At 41.3% G+C, this 21,345-nt stretch overlaps 1 protein-coding gene across 1 annotated transcript in view; it reads left to right on the top strand.

Moving 5' to 3' along the window:
* LOC126456756 (putative E3 ubiquitin-protein ligase UNKL) overlaps positions 1-21,345 on the top strand; it is a 264,897-nt gene that overhangs the window by 229,254 nt on the left and 14,298 nt on the right. The window contains exons 12-14 of the mRNA XM_050092503.1: positions 865-1,059; positions 1,163-1,324; positions 10,170-10,331. Coding sequence (XP_049948460.1) covers positions 865-1,059; positions 1,163-1,324; positions 10,170-10,331 — 519 coding nt within the window. The remainder of the gene's footprint in view (positions 1-864; positions 1,060-1,162; positions 1,325-10,169; positions 10,332-21,345) is intronic.

Here is a 21,345-nt window from a genome sequence, read left to right as displayed (position 1 = left end):
TGCAGGAATCTGTATGAAAATCAGTGTTAAAGGTCATGATAACATCAAAGAGTACTTAAAATGCAGGAAATGCTGTAACATGAAATTGTTAATGATGGGAAAGCATTGTATTGAGGGAATAGGACTTACATTTGGGATGGTCAAACGTGGATGTAAAAAGTGGGAAAATGTAAAATGCAAAAACGTAAAAGCAGGGCTTTTGTGTATATGACATAAGTAATATACTAACTACTATAATGAAAGAAGGAACTCTAAAAAGCAGATTTTGAAAACTTCTCGACAGAATACGATATGATAAATACAGAGAGACAACTGTGGTAGTAAATAAAACATGTAGAAATGGAATTTCAATTTAAATTGCAGCACCGTGATATGAATACATCTTGTAGTTACTTGCCACATTATTCTATGTGAGGCACTAGTCCCATTTTCTTGTGTGAAGGTAAAGTTTGTATGAGTATTTTGTGACAGTGCAGTAATTAATGTGTGTCTTGTGTAAAGAAAAAAGAAAAACAATAGTGAAAATTCCTCAATAAATAATATGCAAAATAAAGGAAAGTCAACCATACACCTATAACTGCTGATTTCTAGAACATAGAAACACACAACAGATACTGTTCCTTTTGCTTGTAACTGTGCACCACATGTCAGTCAGCTGTAGGTGTTGGTTGCCTTACCTTTAATTTACTTATTAAACAAGGTAGAAGTTTGGTGCTCTCAGATTTCCACATTCTTTAATGTGATAATCTGTGACATTCTCTTGCACAAAGTTTCAAAATAATTATTGTTGTTATGCTATGTCTCATAATGTAATAATTCTATTGTGTGTATTGTAAGTGTAAACAACCTGCTTTATTTTCATAGGGGAGCTCATTTTTAAATCCACCCACAATGACATTGAGTAGTAGTGCATCAAAAATAAATAGCTTCGGGTCCAGTAGTTTATTCGATTTCACAACGCACCAGAATACGTCACCGAGCAGTCGCGGAAACCTCTCGTCCTCGCTGATCGGTAGCTTTCCTCTCAGTTCGTCAATGGGCAACAGTATATCTAATGATGTAAGTATATTAGAGTGTATTTTCCTATATAACTGTAGCTGTATCTCTTTTTTTTACTTTGTGTGTGGCAGGATCTCTTGCTGAAAGCTAGTGTTTCTTTCAGGTGCATATGCAAAGGCTATGTGAGGAGCTCGCTAGTAGTAGATCCAAGTTGGCTTCCTGGGATGAGAGAATAGCACAGGCCCGTACTGCATGTGAAGCTTGGCAGCGTGAATCTGAAGAGTCTAATAGGAAAGCGAGCATTGCCGAACAACAGAGAGATGAGGTTTGTACTCCAGATTTTTTTGCTGTTCGAAAACACACACTGCCTGTAGTTCGGCAATATGATTTAATCTCCTGTTAGTATTGGTCTGTAGTCTGCTGCTTTCTGAATTCCCCAGGCAGAAGTGTTACTTGAGGTCTTTCCACTGGCAACACTTTTGCCGTACAGTGTCCAGTTACGCAATCCACCGGTCGTGCCCATCGCGGTGTCCTCGCCTTCCTTTTTGAACGACTTTAGGTGCTGCATCGACACCTATTTTATGCCAAAGTTTGTTTTTGATGCAGTAAAAACCATCGTACTATCTCCGGCATAAAGGTGTCATGTTCGTTAAACCGTATGTCGAGATACTTACTTTTCACTTTGGTGGAACTGAGATCGCCAGTTTGTAACGGGCTTTTCCACGCTGCTCCTCTAGATACATCTGTACTTGCACTTTCTCGGTGTCAATTTTTAGTCCAACTCTGCTCACTTTTGGGTTATAGCTCAGATAAATTTAAAATTATGATTGATAATTTGCAGTGCCAGTGTGCAGCGACAAAACAGACAATACATTAAGCACGTGACACTCAGAAAGGAACTGTATTCGGCTGGCAGCTGCCCCTATCACCTGATTTACTGAAACGTCATTCGTAGTAATACGTTTCTCACGAAGACACACCACGGTATAGTGGTAGGGGTAATGTCTCCAACTACACTCAGGTCCTGGGTTCGATCTCAGCAGCTGCTTAAAGTTTGGGTAAAAATCATCAGCAATGATAATCAAAGAATTCCCATACAAGGAAACAGCCTTATTCTGCCGACAGCCTCGTACAGGGCTGAGGAGTGGATGGGCACCCTCTTCCTCTCGAGCTGGAAAAGTACCCCCACAAGACAGAAGAATTGGCAGTGATTGGTGATGTGAGGGTGCTGAAGGCAATGGAAGCCCCTCCATTAAAGCCAAATGTTGATTATTGATTGGAGATGTGCCTGTAATTTTGGGAGGGGGGGGGGGGGGGGGACGAGCAAGGTCTGATAGTGAGATTCTCAAAACAAATATTATGCTATCATATATTGTACTCTCACTTAACAGTAAGCATGCATAACAGAGTTGCCTCATTATACACAACATCGCAAATACATCAATACGGACAGTGTCCAGACTGGTCAGTCTTAGTAGATCCCAAGTGAATACATAGATAACAGGTTTTCTCTTCTCCTCGTGATGTCTTCGGCATTGTCAAGACCGTCTTCCACAGCTCACATCGTGTCTCTGAGGCAGGGCCCGATGACGCAGAATAAACCACCCGGCTTGCAGGTGTGTGTGTGTGTGTGTGTGTGTGTGTGTGTGTGTGTGTGTGTATTTTGTCTGCTTTAGAAGAAGGAATTTTGGCTGAAAGCACACATGTTTAACAATCTGCCAAACGTTGAGTAGCATCTATCTTTTCCATAATATTGTCATTATTCCAACTAGTAACATAAAAAAACACTGTTTAAGAATCACAAGAGAAATAATGATGAAGAGTAGGCTGAAGTTAAAGATAATCATTAGGAAGAATCAATATGGAAAGGAGGAACAACCGACACAATATTTGCACTAAGGCAGCTGATGGTGAAGCACAGAGAAGTACAAGCTGAACTGCATATGGCCTTTATCAAACTTGAGAAGGCATATGACAGATTACCGAGGCAAGAGATACGAAGATGTCTGAGAAGTAAATGCGTGCCAGAAAAATATATCATGGTGGTAAAGACATGTATGAAGGTGCAATGACACAAGTCAGAGGCAGTGCAGGTGCAACAAGGGCATCTCTAGTGAGAGTAGGACTACACCAGGGATCTGCCCTCCACCCATATCTCTTTGATGTTGTCATGGATGTACCATTCAAAGATGTGAAAAAAGAGGCACCTCGGAGCATGATGTTTGCCGATGATGCAATCTGTGAACCCACCCAGGAGGCACTTCAAGACTAGCTTGAACAGTGGAGAAAAGCTCTAGAGGAAAGGGGAATGAGAATTAGCAGGGTGAAAACATTGTATATGTGTAGAAAGGATGCCAAAGACCTACATATTAACCTGCAAGGAGAGCAACTGATGCTAGTCAATAAATTCAAATACCTAGGCTCTTACGTGCAAAGTGATGGAGGACTGGAGGCCGAAATACAGCACAGGATAAATAGTGGATGGATGAACTGGAGGAAACAGTGGAGTACTGTATGATAAGAAGGTTAGCTGCAAAAGGAAAGGAAAGCTTTACAAATCTGTGGTGAGGCCTGCGATGCTGTATAGCGCAAAAACTTGGCAAATTTCAAAAGCCCGAGAGAAAAAGATGGAAGTGGCAGAAATGAGAATGTTAAGGTGGACGAGTGAGGTGACACGAAAGGATAGACCAAGGAATGTGTACATTGGGGGAACTGTGGAAGTGGGGCCCATAGGGAAGAAGATCCAAGAAAGTAGGCTAAAATGGTATGGACATGTGCAGAGAAGAGGGGAGTACTATGTGGGGAGAAGAATTGAAGACCTAGAAATCGAAGAACCAAGGAGAAGAGGAAGACTGAAACTGAGATGGAAGGTGAAGGTAGTAGGGTACCTAAGGGAGAAAGGATGGCTCAGAAAGGAAGCACTGGATTGACATTTATGGAAGAGAAATATCCAGCAAAGCATCACCGACCCCACATGATGATGATGAATATGGAAAGAAGTGGGATACTGAAGTACTGAGGAATGGTGGTGTGTGTTTGAAGATCTCTTAGGTTATAGAGATTGTGATTGTCTCGCTAGACACTTCAGTTTAAGAGGAATGGGTGTAATTAAAAAGGGCAATCATAGAAGTTGGACAGACAAATACAGGTTAAAAGAAGATAACTCTGAAGAAGTTTGGATAACAGAAGACATTCTTCAACTGATGGATGAAAGCAGGCAGTACAAAAATGTTCAGGAAAAGACTGGAATAGAGCAGTATAATTCTCTTGGGAATGAAATCAGTAGGAAGTGAAGGGTAGTTAACGTACAATGGCTACAGGAAGAATAATCGTAAAGGAAGTTCTCATCAGGACAGATTGAGATACAGGAAGGTCAAAACAACATTTGGTGAAATTAGAAAGAAAGGTGTCAAAACTACAACTGCAGCAGGAATACCCTGTTAAACATAGAGGAGAGAGCAGATAGGGGCTGCATGTGAAAGATGAAGGAATGGGAGCCAGTTGGTAAGATGTGGGAGCTCCAGTATCAAAGTCGGAAAGTTTGACAGTACTTTGAAATACACCTACTTTCTAATCAAATAAGGCAAAGCAGATAGATCGCATTCCTTCAGGACTTTTTAAATTATTGGGGGAAGCAGCAACCAAATGATTGTTTACATCGGTGTGTAGAATCGGTGAGGCTAGAGATACACCACGTGATCAGAAGTATCTGGACACCTGGCTGAAAATGACTTACTAGTTCGTGGCACTCTCCGTCAGTAATGCTGGAATTCACTATTGTGTTGGCCCATCCTTAGCCTTGATGACAGCTTCCACTCTCGCAGCCATACATTCAATCAGGTGCTGGAAGGCTTCTTGGGGAATGGCGGCCCATTCTTCATGGAGTGCTGTACTGAGGAGAGGTATCGATGTTGGTTGGTGAGGTCTGGCATGAAGTCGGCATTCGAAAACATCCCAAAGGTGTTGTATAGGATTCAGGTCAGGACTCTGTGCAGGTCAGTCCATTACAGGGATGCTATTGTTGTGTACCCACTTCTCCACAGGCCGTGCATTATGAACAGGTGCTCGAACGTGTTGAAAGATGCAATCTCCATCCCCGAATTGCTCTTTAGCAGTAGGAAACAAGAAGGTGCTTAAAACATCAATGTAGGCCTGTGCTGTGATAGTGCTATGCAAAACAACAAGGGTTGCAAAAACATGACCAGACCATAACACTACCACCTCCGAATTATACTGTTGGCACCACACATGGGCGGCAGATGACGTTCAACGGGCATTCGCCATACCCACACCATGCCATCGGATTGTACCATGATTCGTCACTTCACACAACGTTTTTCCACTGTTCAATCGTCCAGTGTTTACACTCCTTACGCCAAGCAAGGCATCGTTTGGCATTTACAAGCATGATGTGTGGCTTATGAGCAGCCACTCGACCATGAAATCCAAGTTTTTGCACCTCCCACCTAACTTTCATAGTACTTGCAGTGTATCCTGATGCAGTTTGGAATTCCTGTGTGATGGTCTGCATAGACGTCTGCCTATTACACATTACGACCCTCTTCAACTGTCGGCGGTGTCTGTCAGTCAAAAGTCGAGGTTGGTCTGTACGCTTTTGTGATGTACATGCCCTTTCACATTTCCACTTCACTATCATATTCAAAACAGCAGACCTAGAGATGTTTAGGAGTGTGGAAATCTCGCGTACAAGCATATAACACAAGTGACACCCAATGACCTGACCACGTTCGAAGTCCGTAAGTTCCGCAGCGCGCCCCATTCTGCTCTCTCACAATGTCTAATGACTACTGAGGTCGCTGATATGGAGTACCTGGCAGTAGGTGGCAGCACAATGCACATAATATGAAAAACGTTTGTTTTTGGGGGTGCACACATACTTTTGATTGCATAGTGTATGCTGTGAGACTTTGGAAAAATATCATCCGTGCAATCCTGAATGTGGCAAGTGCAAATAAATGCAAGTAGTATCACATGTCACTACATGTATCAGAACTATTAATTTAACAGCTCATACATTCAAGCTGCTGACAAGAATAATTTACAGAAAAATGGAAAAGAAAATTGAGGCTTTGTTATGTGACAATTAGTTTGCCTGTAGGAAAGGTAAAGGCGACAGAAAGACAGTTCTGATGTTATGTTTGATAATGTATCTGTCAAAGAATCTTTGATGGAAATAAAAGAAAGAAGATTGGAGGTGAAAGGATATCAATGATAAGCTTTCATGATATTGCTGCCTCACTGGAACTACGGAAGCATTAAAGAATTGTCAGATGAAGAGTTCTGTCTGATGAGCATGAAATTTAGGTTGAGAATAACCCAAATAAAAACAAAAGTGTCGAGGATTAGCAGAAATATGATAAGATATATAAACTTGGCACCAAATTTTGGGACCAAGCAGTAGACAAAGTTACAGAATTATCCCATCTTGGAAGCAAAATTGTGAATGACAGATGAAATTAGGAGAATATAAGGAGCAGAGTAGCACAAGCAAAGAAGGTATTTCTCACTAAAAGTAGTGTGTTAGTATCAAGCAAGAAGAGGAGTGAAGAAATTTCTGAGAATGTTTGTTAGTAGTACAGCATTGTATGAAGGTGAATCACAGACTGTGGAAAAACCAGCAAAGAAGAGAATCAAAGAGTTTGAGATGTGGTGCTAATACTATAAGAAATGAGGAGGTTCTTCGAGAATAGACAAGGGAAGGAATATCTGGAAAACACTGACAAAAATAAGAACAGGATGGTAGGATACATGTTAAGGAATCGAGAACTAACGTCAGTGGTACTAAAGGGAGCTCTATATGGTGAAAACTTTAGGGAATATGGCTAGCATACCATTGAAGACATTTAATGTAAGTACTACTCTTGAGATGAAGAGGTTGGTTCTGGACAGGCTGCATCAAACTAGTTAAAAGACTGATGACAGATAAAAACTCTCTCACTGCCTTCACCATTGTGTCTTCTGACTCATGGAGGCGATGTCATCAGCATATTCCATTCAGATTAGCTTCATCCCTATTGCTGTCCATTTCTTTGTATCTCTTTCACAAGCACTGTTTAACCAGTACAGGTGCTGTAAACTTGTTCAATAAGAAAACATTGTCTGTTATGGTTTTAATAACAACTTCAAAAAAGCTCCTATCATACTTCACATTTGAGAAATGGAAACTGGGGAGTTGACTATCAACAGTCATCAAGTAGTACGGTTTATATCTATTATTTTGAAGTGTCGTTTATACCACATTCTCTGCGTCTTCACAGTATTGCACATGAAAAAGCCACATGTTTGTGACATACTGGTGCAGATGTTATTTACTTGAATTGTGTATACAACTCAACAGTGTGACATGTTAGAATGTATCCTCATAGAATGGCAGTTTCATCATTATCTTTCTTTTGTATTGTTAATGATTGAAGATCAATATTTGCTATAAATATATTTATTGTAGTTGTGAATATCCAACAATGGATACCATTAAGTTATTACATGTTTGTTTTGTTATTCTGCAATTATGAAACCAGATAGGCTCATATTAAAATTCAAGTGCAGTTGAAACTTTGCTACCAGCACATCTGTCTTCAGGACCTAATACTAATCGTCATCATCACAAGCTGTCATCATTATCACAAGCTGTTACGTGATAAAATGGTATTAACATTTTGTTTGCTGAGGAATGTTAGCAGGTATTTTGTGCTAACTATTTTATACCAGTGTACTTTTTCTCTCTTTGTGTGTGAGTTACAGACAGGCACAACAAAAAGACTTCCTTCTAAAGTGAACAACACACACACACACACACACACACACACACACACACACACACACACACACAGTCACGGAAGCACAATTCACAAACTCGTGACCTCTGTTCCTGGCCGATACGGCTGTACTGCGAGCAACTGTGCATAATGGGAGAAGCAGTCTGAATGGTGGGGGGCACGGAGGTGGATGGGGTGAGGAGGGGGAGGTACAGTGGGGTACGGTTGGGGGACAGTAAAGTGCTGCTTGTGGGAGCATATGGCGAAGTGGCTGGGTCAGGGTAGGGTAGCTAGGTGCGGTTGGGAGGTTAGACAGTGGAAAGGGGGGGGGGGGAAGGTGGGAAGTAGGGGAGGGTAAAAAGGAGACCGTGGGTGCATTGGAAGAGTAGAAAGCTGTGCAGTGCTGGAGTGGAAGCTGGGGAGGGATAGGTGAGTGGAGGACAAGGACTAATGAAGGTCGAGGTCATGGGTCCGAGAATGTGAGATAGATTGGTGTTTCCCACCTGTGCATTTCCAAAACGCTGCTGTCAGTAGGAAGGAACCAAATGGCGCAGGCTGTGAAGCAGTTGTCAAAGTGAAAAATGTTGTGTCGAGCAACGTGCTTAGCAACTGGGTGGTCCTGCTGTCTCACGGTCGCTTTTGTCGGTGGCCATTCGTACGGACAGACAGCTGTCAGATGTCATCCCCGTGTAGAGCACAGCACAGGGATTGCAACTTAGCTCGTAGATCACACAACAGCTTCCACCAATAGGTCTGCCCGGCGGTGGTGGTGGGAGTACGTACGGGACAGGTCTCGCATTAGGTCTATTATAGGGATGTGAGGCGAGAGGTTGGGAGAAGGTAGAAGGTGTGGAGTTGGTTTGGGCTAGGATATTGTGTAGGTTCAGCGAGCAGCAGAATACCCTTATGGGAGGATGGGGGAGAAGGATAGTGGATAGAAATTCCTCGTTTTAGGACACGATGAGAGGTACTCGAAAACCTGATAGAGAATGTGACTTGGTACCGAGCTCCTTTGTGGCAGGATAGTGGGACTCTGGGAGATGGTGGGTGACGGGAAAGATAAGGCACAGGAGATTTGTTTCTTTACAAGTGTGGAAGCTTGTCACAACAGATGTGACGGCCACAGGTGGCTAGAGAGTACGGAAGGGACTTCTCGATGTGTAATGGGTGGCCCACCGAACCTGTGCAATATCTGAGGCCATCCCTACGCCAGTCCTGCTCGTGACCTATCCCGGCAGTGGGCAGGGTACTTGTGAAAGCAATCGTGTGATCTACACAGCCACTGTGCCGTGTTCTACGCAGACACGACAACAGACGAGCTGTCTGTCTGCACGAATGTCCACTGATACACTGTCGCCAAGGAACAGCTGGACCACTCAGTTGCGGAGCACGCTGCCCAACAGTGTTCTTCATTTCGGTCGCTGCTTTCCAGCCTGTGCCATCTAGTTCCTTGCTGCTACCGACAACATCGTGTTCCCATAACAACCCTTGATCTCAACCTTCATTAGTCCCATTTCTCCCTCCCCTGCTTCTACTCCAGCACTGCACAGTCTCCTATTCCGCCAGTGCACCCAGAATCTCCTTTTTCCCTTCTCCAACTTCCCACATTTTCCACTCTGCTCCCCTATTTAATCCCCTCCCTCCCAACTGCACCTAACTGCTCTATTCTGTGTGCTACACATCCCTGCATGCTCCCTGAAGCAGCACTTTACTGTTCCCCCCCCCCCCTCCCTCCTACCCTGCTGTCCTCCCCCCCCCCCCCTCCTTGTCCTGGCCACCTCTGCACTCCCACCACCCACACCCACCACCCACATTGCTTGCATGAATGTGTATGTGTTATCTACTTCAGAAGAAGGCCTTTTGCACAAAAGCTCACGTGTATAGCAGTCTACATGTTGTGCCAGTCTGCGACTCGGCATCTCTGTGTGGTGATTAGCAGTCTATTCTTTTCATAATATTGTCACTATTCCATCCTGGTTTTTCCACTGTTTAACCATATGAAATAAGGTAAATTGTACTCACCACATAGAAGAGCCATTGAGCGGCAGACAGACACGTTGAAAGAAGATTGTTATTGTAGTCGCATTGGTGGAATAGAAAGCTAATTGTATATAAAAGCTTATATATATATCGAGTCAATGTTTATAGCGCATGTCTGTCAATAAACACCTCATCTATGGTTGATAGTAGTCTATCCTCTTTCATTTTGTTGTTACCATATTTCATCTCAGATTTTCCATTCTATGTGACAAGTTATTTTGTAAAGGTAATGCTGGTATAATTCATTGTTTTCATCTATCAATTAAAATAATATGGACTAAACACAGGTAGAACACTTTGTGGCAGTGGAAAAATATGGTATGGCATGTCCTGATGCAGAACATCTTTTTTCAGGCACTATCACAAGCAAAAGCACTTCAAAAGGAGGTTGATCTTTTACAAGGAAGTCCGTATTTGCATGGTCTGAGGAGAGTATCTGAACTGAAATCGTTATCACTTGCAACTCTTAAGTCCTTAGAAGGACAGTTGAGAAGTGACTTGGAAGAAATTGAGAAGGTAAGAAGTTAACATCTATACCTGCTTACATATTCTGCAAGCCACCATATATGGTGTGGTGGAGGGTACCTCGTACAACTAGTAGTCATTTCCTTTCCTGTTCCACTCGCAAATAGAGACCAGGAAAAACAACTATTTCTGTGCCTCCTTATGAGCCCTAATTTCTCTTACCACTTCTTCACTTCTCTAACCGAGCGAGGTGGCACAGTGGACTCACATTCGGAAGGGTGACAGTTCAAACCTGCATCTGGCCGCTCCGATTTAGGTTTTCCATGATATCCCTGAATTGCTTCAGGCAAATGTTGGTGTGGCTCCTTTGAAAGGGCACAACCAATTTCCCTTCCCATTTTTCCCTGATCTGAGCTCATGCTCTGTCTGTAATGACCCTGTTACTGACAGGACATTAAACACTATTCTCGCCTCCTCCTCCTCCTTCATGGCCATACGTGAAATGTACATCAGTGGTAATAGAATCATTCTGCAGTCAGCTTCAAATGTTGGTTCTCTACATTTTCTCTATAGTGTCCCTCTACAGATTCCCATTTAAGTTCCCGAAGCACTTCCCTAATACTTGCACGTCGATAGAACCTATTGGTAACAGACCTAGCAGCCTGCCTCTGAATTGCTTCGATTTCTTCTGTTAATTCAACCTGGTGGGGATCCCACTCTCGAGCAGTATTCGAGAATAGTTCACACTAGTGTCCTGTAAGCGGTATCCTTTACTGATGAACCACACTTTCCCAACATTCTGCCAATAAACAGAGTCCTTAGCAGAATCCTCACATACTCATTCCATTTCACATCACTTTTCAGTGTTACACCCAAATATTTAAATGATGTGACTATGTCAAGTGGGACTCTTATCATTCTGTATTTTGGCATTATGGGTTTGTTTTTTCTGCTCATCTGCATTAACTTACATTTTTCTACATTTAGAGCTAGCTGCCATTCATCACCCTGTATAGAAGTTCTGTCTAAGTCATCTTGTATCCTCCTACAGTCACTCAACTTGGACACCTTCTTGTACATCACAGCATCATCAGCAGACAATTGCAGATTGCTGCTCATCCCATCACATCATTTATGTATATGGAGAATAACAGCAGTCCTATCATATTTCCCTGGGGCTCCCCTGTCAATGCCCTCGTCTCTGACAAACAGTCTCCCCCGAGGACAACGTATCGCATTCTGTTAGCACGTATGTAATTGCTGTTTCATCGAGACTAATACGTACTAAAAAATGGGCGAGCTTAGAGATTTATTTTACGTATTTACTAGTTCTATGATAGATTACAAATTTTGAAAAAATAATGACAGAAAGTACGAAAAAATAACTACAGAAAGTACGATCGTCGTTCCGAGGAAAAAGAGCAAGGCGAATTATTGTGAAAGTTCTTCCTCCGGAACCTTTCAAAATGTCTCACTCACTGACCAAACGTGACTTATTTGTAGTAGAAGTACAGCAAACTGTGAAACTATCAAGTAAACAGACAAAATTACATCGGTGCGATCGTATCGGCTCGACCCGTCGTGACGGCGGCTGTTACATTTGCTAGTGTTCCTTTGGAAATCATTCTAGAAATTGACAACAGAAGGTAGCACCGATCGGCGGGCAGGTCTCGAGGCGTCCGTACGTTGTTCTTGTACGAAGTAAGTCCAGTTTTTGAGTGGCAGGTGGCTCGCACGTATAGAAAATCTCGGCTCGTCCCGTACTCACGCGTAGTCTCTTTAACACGGAGTCGCATCTCGACCTGCACTCGGGTTCGGGCCCCGAAGTGTCGGAGAAGTGTTCGACCCACTCACATATTAGGGAACCTATTCTGTATGCTCGTACCGTCATATCGGGCTGCAGTGTGGAAATCTACAGAATCTGCCATTAGTCCACAGTGCGCAGGATATCGTGTGAGAAAAAGGCGAGCTGAGCACCACGGGTGCTTTCTCTAAAACTGTGCAGATTAGCAGACGAAAGCTTTTCCGTCGTGCAGAATTTTGTTATATTCGAAGTGAGAATATGCACGAGAATTCTGCAGCAAAAGGGTGAACATCCTTATCTCCGGTTACCTACCAACAGGACCCTTTCCTGAACTGCACGGGTGGAAATTCTTCATTGCTCTAAACCCCGTGGCCCAACTTAAACTTCTACTAGTCCTGCCTCCCACCTACCCTCCACAGCACTGCTTCCCGATACTGCACCTAACAGCTTTATGCTGTCCCTGCATGCTCTGCCAGACAGCACTAGCACCTTCCCCCACACCAGCTCATGCTGCCTCCTTACCTCCACCACACATTCCAGCATATTAATGCTCCACCAGAAACAATCGCAGTCGAGCTCCGGTGCCGTCAAACGGCGGTCGCGTGTTCTCGTGTGAACGTGTGTGTGTTTTCTAATGTAAAAGAACTTCATCTGAAAGCTTTAATATTTTGACAATAGTTTTCACTGTGCCCGTCTGTGGCCACACACCTCCACTATACGGTGAGTTGCAGTCTACCGTTTCCGTATTGTCGTCGTACGTGTATTGGTGGTGCCGAATGGCGACCTCGTATGTAAAAAAAATTCAGTTCTACAGGAGAGCAAAAGGACATTATTATTATCTCGGTAACAGACAAATGTAAAATTATTGTCGTTATATACATTTCTCTAATAAAATGTTAGATGTGAAAAGATTGGGAAATAAATTTTGAGTCACACATTAAATAAAAATTGGCATATGACGGTACCGTACGGACAAACTGACACGTGAGGCTGCAGTTCGACACCGTCAGTACTGTGGGTTTGTGATTAATTGGTGAATATGTTCCAGGTGGGGAGAGTAGACGTTGGAGTTCCATTGTAAAATCACTGAAAAGGAAAAGGTGGTGTAGTCAGTGAAGGTGAAGCTGGTGTGTGTGTGTGTGTGTGTGTGTGTGTGTGTGTGTGTGTGTCTGCGTGTCTGCAGTGTGTTTGTCTGCAGATTAGTCCTGTGCGATCGGTGTACTGTCCGTGGAGTCGTCAGCCGTCAGTGAGAGCTCTGGTTGCATAACAACTGTTGAATTAGTTCTGTGCTGTATTCTTTTTTCTTTGGGCTTTTCTTTCTTTTAGCTGTTTTTCTCGGTGTAGTTCTTCAGGTTGTAGATCGGGGTAAGAAGACGATATGTCACTTCTTCGGCCCAGTGCCGTAATCTTTTTTGTCCGGTGACTTGTTTTTGATTGTATGCCACATATATTTTGGAAGGGAAAAGCTGTGGAGTGGGATTTCCTCCCTCGTGTCGTCGGAGGGATACAAAATGAGAAAATGTTTCTGCCGGTGGGCTTGTGCTGGCACTGTAAGATTGGAACTCCGAAGGGATAGGGATCTCTCTTGCAAATAATGTTTCATTTTGTTGCACATTCTTGTTTTACAGCAGATGATAAATTGCATTTTGAAAGAAGATGAGGTGATAGCTGTGACTTTTGCATAATTTATCGTACTGACTAGATGTGTGTGCTCGTATTTTCTTCTCACGTCTGTACGTGAGAGACAGTTTGTGGTTTTATATTATTGTATTTTATTTTACCTTTCGAGTATTGAGCTAAATGGTGGACACGGAGAATGATGTTGCGCACAGTTTACTCGGGTAGCTGGCTGTTTGCACGGGGACCTTTACGAAGTGATCTGCGACAGTTGTCAAATTTCGGGTCTGCCTTTCAGTCGGACAGTGCGTCCAGAATGTAAGCGTCGAAAATATCTCGTCGGCAGTGAGACGTAAGTTTTCACGTCACATCTGTACACTGTAACTTTGAACTTTTTATTTGAGGACATTCTTTCAAAAACTGAGATGAAAGCCCTAGTCTCCATTCGGATATTTTTTTTAACACTGTCCGTCGGACAATCGCCATTCTAGATTACCTCGTAGCTCTCTGTCTGTCTGGATCCTGAGGTCTCTGTAGTAGATAACTCCTTGTACAGTATTCGAAGTTCTAGCTGGAACAATACTCCCTCAGTCTTTTCGCACGTCTTATGTGCTCGAGACTAGACGACAGGAGATACTTTTAACAGTAGTAATCCACTTCGCATTTTTTTCCAGTGTGTCTGCTTCTCCAAATTTATCTTCCATTTGTTGTGTGAAAAATAACTGTTTCATCCCTGTAAAAGTATCTCTGCACTTTCTAGTGTGCACAGTGTGTGTAATAAATTGTTTTGTTCCCAGTCTTCATGCATGTCCCTCTTCTTGTGGGGTAGCTGGTGTAGGGAAAGCAGTTGGTTTGTAACTGTATGTATTGAAATCTTTACATTCTCCTAGAGGTTGCTAGACTTTTTCATCTCACAGACCATATGCCAATTTTTCCTATTTTAGATAGGGTCCTGCCTTACATACATTTAAGTTTCACAAATTCCTCAACCTGAAGTGTGTTTCCAACAGCTAATACTGTGCAGTTCAAATGGATCGGTTTAACTGTAGAAAAGTAGAGCAAAAAACTAAAAAAAAGTTAAGTTTTATGTGTTTGTTACTTTAGTGACACAAAATGCAGGTCTAGTAAAACTAATAAAAATGCTTTTAATGGGAGGTATGAGCCTGAGTCTGTGTAGCCAGAATTGCCCGTATTCCATTATAAACTGTACTTTTAAGTTTTTCATTAGTGACTATTGGCATCAATTCTTCTTGCACTATGACATTCATTTCTCCAACTTCACTGTGTTGATTGATAATCCACAGATTTTTCCACAGTCAAAATCAAATCTAATTTCAGAGTCGGTGCGACGGATATTTAAATGTTGAACGTACATTGAAATGCGATCATTCTGGCAGTTTGTCTGTGACAGAAACTGGAAGAATTTGCTCTCTCCAGTGTTTGTTGGATTAATTTTGGAAGAAAAACTGAAATTGTGGACTTGTTTTTATCAAATTTAGACTGTCACACTGCAATGGCAAGTTAACCTCATTAAAATTAGAAAACAAGTATGTTAAATAAGCGATGTATGGTTTCCATTTGATTAGATTTCCTTTTAAAATTGGATTTTTAGTGCCCAGAAAGTCTAAAACAGTCTCAAGAAGTCAGAAAAATCATGTCAAACATAAGCTTTTTTACACCCTGCGCATTTCATTGTGATGAAGTATCAGCATTACAAAGGTATGTACATAACCTAGAATGCAACACCTCACTTCGAAATTAATTTGCTGTGCTAATGACAAATTTAAGAGATTGATGCTGTCTACTACTCAGATTTTTAGCATCTAACTGTGGTTGACGGTTGACGTAGTGTACTGCATACACCCTGGGTACATTTTGTTTTAAATAGCTTATAACTCCTTGATAGCACCCAAATGTGCTAGGTGCTCCACCTGCTGCTGCTGACATCGTATTTGATAATGGGATCACTTTTTCGACGAAATAATCTTTCGAAACATTAGCTACTGATTCGCCTTTACTGGTTTTTCCCACAGTTCTCATGAACAGCAGCTATTTGTGGATTTTTTGGTCCATAATAAAACAAATTTATAATACTAATAATGCTTAATTTACCAGATAAACTTGACTCATCCATTTGTATGGAGAAATTGGTCATTTGCATGTAACTACACAAGTTGATTTCAGTATTGTGCTCAAAGGAAATCTTTTGAGTATATTGTAAACAGGTTTGTGTAGAACAGTTTTTAAAACTTCTTCAGTGGCAGGCAAAATTAACTGTTCCCCAATAGTCTACAGTTTTCCAGATTTTGCTGCAAGTAGCTAGATTTTTTAAGACATTCACAAATCAACAGAATCTCTTTGTGATGTCAAAGTAAAAATGCTGTCTACTGCTGGTCTCTTATGAAATTTATCATTAAGTATTTCACCCCTTTTTATCACAGTGACATGTTCTCAAATGTCTCTTATGAAATTTATCATTAAGTATTTGAAAGTATTTCAAGTTTTTTGCCTCTTTTTATCACAGTGACATGTTCTCAAATGATCCTCGGTTGTTTCTTCAGATGATTTCATAGCATTTATGCTTAACACTTCGTTGCATAAAATGCACTTGTTGCATAAAATGCACTTAGGTAATCATTGGTCCAAGAATGATGGAATGAGTCAAAACTTCAAATAATCAACAATTTACTATCTATGTTCCTTTTTAGATTCTGCTATGCTTAGAATCAGTTATCTGTTAACAAAATTTAAACTATTTTGGTAAATATGACAAGATGTAGCAATCAAAATTAGCCCTCTCATATTCAGAAAATGATTTGGGTATCTCTTGGCAGATGTAAGGAACTACAAAAAAAAGGTAAAGAAAAGGATATTTTCCACCACCTCTCCAAAACAACATACATTGATTCTCTTCGACTTGCACATTACTTAACTATAAACTGTTCACAAAGAGATGAACAAGGACACTAGTTCAGGATTGGCATAAGTCGGTCAGTTCAGCCCACTCGAACTTTGTACCCACTGACTGCCAACCTATGCAATGTAACAGTGCATGTGAAGCCACTGCGAGATAATTGTTATGTTATGTAGTGTTGCAGAGTAATACATCTCTCTATGACTGATGAAATGGTTCATGGCACCTTACTGGCAGTGCCAAATACTCTGTCCACTCCTCAGAGAAGAGCAGGGGCTAGTACTCTAAGGACTGGAACCATAAAAATAATTAATAATATTGCTGAATGTTGCAAGCAGGAGAGTAAAAGTAAGTAGTGGCTCCATCTTCTCTCTTAGTCGATGAGACACACGCTGGCATACATTGGGGCAAGCTTCATTGCTGTGAGAAAAATTTGGAATTTTCTTTATGACCTACCTAAATGGCAACCACTTTCATTGACCCCCATTTACATCTGATGCATTTTCAGTTCCTTTTTTTTTTTTTTTTTTTTTTTTTTTTTTTTTTTTTTTTTTTTTTTTTTTTTTTTTTTTCCATTGACATGGACCCCTTGCAGGTTCAAATCGATCCAAGAGGTTGATAAAGACCACTTACAGAAATACTGATCTATACCTATCTGTTGAGGTAGGCAGCTCAGTAGGGCCATTATGTTGGTTTAGTTTGAAGTGTTTCTAGTGCATAATGTCTGCCTTGATACCAGCTACTTCAATCGAGGGCTCTCCCCACAGCTGCCACCTGGCCACAGCAAAGGTCATCTGGCACAATGGCCATTCCTGTGAATCCAGGTTCCCCAAGGTCATGGGCATCTACTCTTTGGCATGCTTGGGAAGATAGCAGCTCAGGCATCAGAAGTGAGACCACTGAGTTGAAACTTCCTGGCAGATTAAAACTGTGTGCCGGACCGAGACTCGAACTTGGGACCTTTGCCATTCGCGGTCAAGTGCTCTACCAATTGAGCTACCCAAGCACGACTCACGCCCCGTCCTCACAGCTTTACTACTGCCAGTACCTCGTCTCCTACCTTCCAAACTTTACAGAAGCTCTAGACCACTGAGTTGTCAGCGGACTGTACAGAAAGGGAACATAATAACCCCACCACACAAGATTCAATACTGTGTTTAAGCAAATATTTTAAGTCTCTGCAGTTACTCTGTGCAGAGGATCCTTTACACTGTAGGCAGTTGGCAGTATTTAAGATCCCTTCCCCAATTGGTCCACACTACAGGAGGAAGTTTTGAAAAATGGAGGTCAAACCTAAAATGGAATCAAAAATTACTTCATGTGAAACATTTGTTGTAAAGTAAGTAGATAAAGATGTTAGAGATGAAGCCAACTCCCACAATAGCAGTATAAGTTTATACACCATCTAGCATATACCGGGTGTATACGACCTGGGAGATCTGGGAGAAACCCGGGAATTTTTTCTTCCGGGAGAAAACCGGAAAAACCCGGAAATTTTTTAGAATTTCGAGAATTTTTTGTTTTGTTTTATTTTTCAGTTAAAGTTTTGTAATTTTACCTGGTAAGAAACAATACTGTAACAAAGGATGCTACTGTATCCTGCTACTGCAGAACAATATTACAGCAATAAACTAAGAACAAGAGAAAAAAAAAGAAAAACGAAAATAAAACTTAAGTTGTAAATGAAATGCCCCATATACAACAATAAAACACAGTACTCACACAAGCATCTGCCAACAGCAAAATGTGTCAAAGGCTTTAGGAAGACTGTGCAATGCTTCAAAACAACTAATTGCCTCCGATGAATGTGACATCACAACTGTTTACATTAGATTCATTTGAGCAGTTGCGAGCAGGCTCAGGCATGTGCGCAGATAGCCGTGCATGTGTGATACTTTCTCCCGTTTCTGGCTGCAGAAGTGTGGCTGTTAGCTGTATAAGCAGTTGCAGCAGGATGCTACCCAGAAAAATTTTACTGGCGTGCACAAGCAGCCAGATTCAATGGGGGCAAACAGGAATATCTGCCCCTGGTGGCAAGAATTCATATTCTTGAGGAAAAAGCCTTTTTTCACAATGTGCTTAGTATCCAGCACATGTTGGTCTATCGATTATTCATATGATTTTGAAATGCATCCCTGTTGGTTTTTGAACATTTATAAACATATTATAAGTTTATTTCTGAAGGGATCATAAGTTGATTTTTGAATGCATGCATAGTGTACGTCATGTATCTGCAAGGGGAATCCCCGATGCATCTGGAAATAAGCTTTCATGCAGACAGAAGGGGATGGGGCTATACGAGCTGAGCGGAATAAAGCCGAACAGGTGAATGTCAGTCGCTGTTTGTTTATGTGATTGACTGGGTTTCTGAATGATCAGCATTGTTATAATTACCAACTAAATCCATAGATTCAGACTACCAGAGCAGAAATAACTACTAACAGGAATAACAGGCAAGAAAGATTATGTATTATCTTCTCGGTGTATCCAAGAAAATGAATTTTTGATAGATAATTTTTGGCCAGATTGCTACACTAGTAATTGCCAGTTGTACAAACCCTGGTAGCAGCTGCCTAAGTTCTATTCTTGGAGTAGCATTGTGTGAACACATAACCGGAGAATAAACACAGGATAACTAAGCAGTTGATTGTGGCAGAGTTAGTGAAATTAACTGGAGAATAAGTTTTGACACTGGCAGGAATAGTTACAGAATTAGTGGTGACAAGATTGTTTGTTATAACGAGGAAGGAGAAGAAACGGGGACGTCACACAAATTATGAAAGAATATGACAGTTCCAAATTTGTATAAAAATTTCGTACTACTGCTTTTTGATCTCCAGCTTGAGAAGCTGGAGCGTATGAATGAAATGTGAAACTATTTCCGAACATAAAGCTTTGTGCTTGTAGTAGGCCTAATAGACATTTGATATTGGTACTTCGTGAATTATATTCTGTCGTGTTAAAAAAAGTGACCATTTGTGATAAAACAGTCTGTTTATTTGTTGTGTGTTACAATTCCTGCAATATTAGACAGGCCTATTTTGTTTTATCTAGAAGACAGTGACAAAATAGACGTAACCAGATTGAGAAAACACACCAGTCTTGGGTACTGTTTGTATTAACAGCTTTTTCAATATTAGGCAATGATATTTCGTTTTTTTCATGTGGGAAAACATTTGAAGAAGTTTGATGAGTTAATAGATTTCGCAGAAAGGAAAGGGCACCATGTAAAGCTGTAGCAAGGTTAGAGAGAGAAAAATGCTAGAACTTAAGGACTGAAGAAATGTGTACTGTCTGCCTTGTCATTTGTCTTTATTGGTTTTATGTATCCTATTTCATGTTACACAAAAAAAGCAAGTTATTAGCTAATAGACAATAAAGAGTGCAAATTTTCTGAAGAGTTCTTGTCCTCTGGATTACAGATAATCCCATCCAATATTAATTGCAAGGCATTTGCCCCCACCCCCACGCGCGCGCGCACACACACACACACACACACACACACACACACACACACACACACACAGAGAGAGAGAGAGAGAGAGAGAGAGAGAGAGAGAGAGAGAGAGAGAGAGAGGGGGGGGGGGGGACATTTTAACTTCTGCTGTTATAAGTTTGAATTCCACAGAGCAATGTACAAGGATATGCGATAGAAGAATGCTGTGTGAAGATGCGGGGCACTGCACTTCCTCGTTGTCGACGGGACGTTAAACACTAATCTCCTCCTCCTCCTCCTCCTCCTCCTCCTCCTGCGCTTTGCACTCAAGGGAGGGAACCACTATCTAGTATTGCCGCTGTTCCGAAATATTGTAGATCTGGGGCTGATGTATACGGGCTTCCTGCGCCATCGTAGCTGCGCAAGCGCGGTGATGCGTGTTACAAGGGGCGCTCTTGCAACTGCTGAAACAAACCTGTTTCTAACAGGTTGCAGGAAAATATTGTGAATGGTTGTTTGAAAAGTATTACTTTCAAAGTAAATTTACTTTTATGCAAGGTGAACTATGTTCGAGAACGTACAATGAATTTCTTAAATCACAGAGTGTTTGAATCTCATTTAAAAATTAACTCTTTGTGGACAACTATTAGAAGAATTGTGAGCCCAGATGATCAGACATTTATGTCGTTATTAAAAATTTTACTGTCACATTTGTGTGATATATCTTAAAGTGTAACATGTGCAAAAAAGATCAATATTATATGTGAAAGCTTTGGTTTTCTTGTAGCAACACTACGTATATTAATTTAAACCATGAACTTTTCCAATTTGTGTATATGCGCTACGTAACACTGATGTTGCCTGACTACGTCAGGTGTCCTATGCTCTGAATATCCGCTGTCATCGGCTGGCGAGATCAAGTGACCTGAGCTATGACTGGCTTACAAAAGCACATCGCAGTCTCGATTTCAGTGCTTCGGTGTTTGGTGGAATTCATAATTATACTATCATAATACAAAAATATGCAGCATGCATGTTGCTGTACATCAAAGATCTTTCCAAAACGTGTTGGTTTCTTTTTACTGAGTTTGGTTTTCTAAAGGGCTGGGAAATTCTATGCCGGTGTATAAAACCACAACCATTCACAGGATTGATAAGTTTTACTGTTCTGAGGAAAAGTATACTGTCACTTAACACGGAAAAAGTGTATTTCACATGGGAGAAAATGTATTTTTTACCTGAAAAAATCCGGAAATTTATTATGGTTTTTTTTTTTTTTTTTTTTTTTTTTTTT

This window comes from Schistocerca serialis, chromosome 2 (assembly GCF_023864345.2).
Source record: "Schistocerca serialis cubense isolate TAMUIC-IGC-003099 chromosome 2, iqSchSeri2.2, whole genome shotgun sequence".
Classification (NCBI taxonomy): Eukaryota; Metazoa; Arthropoda; class Insecta; order Orthoptera; family Acrididae; genus Schistocerca; species Schistocerca serialis.
This window is presented reverse-complemented; position numbering and strand designations above follow the sequence as displayed.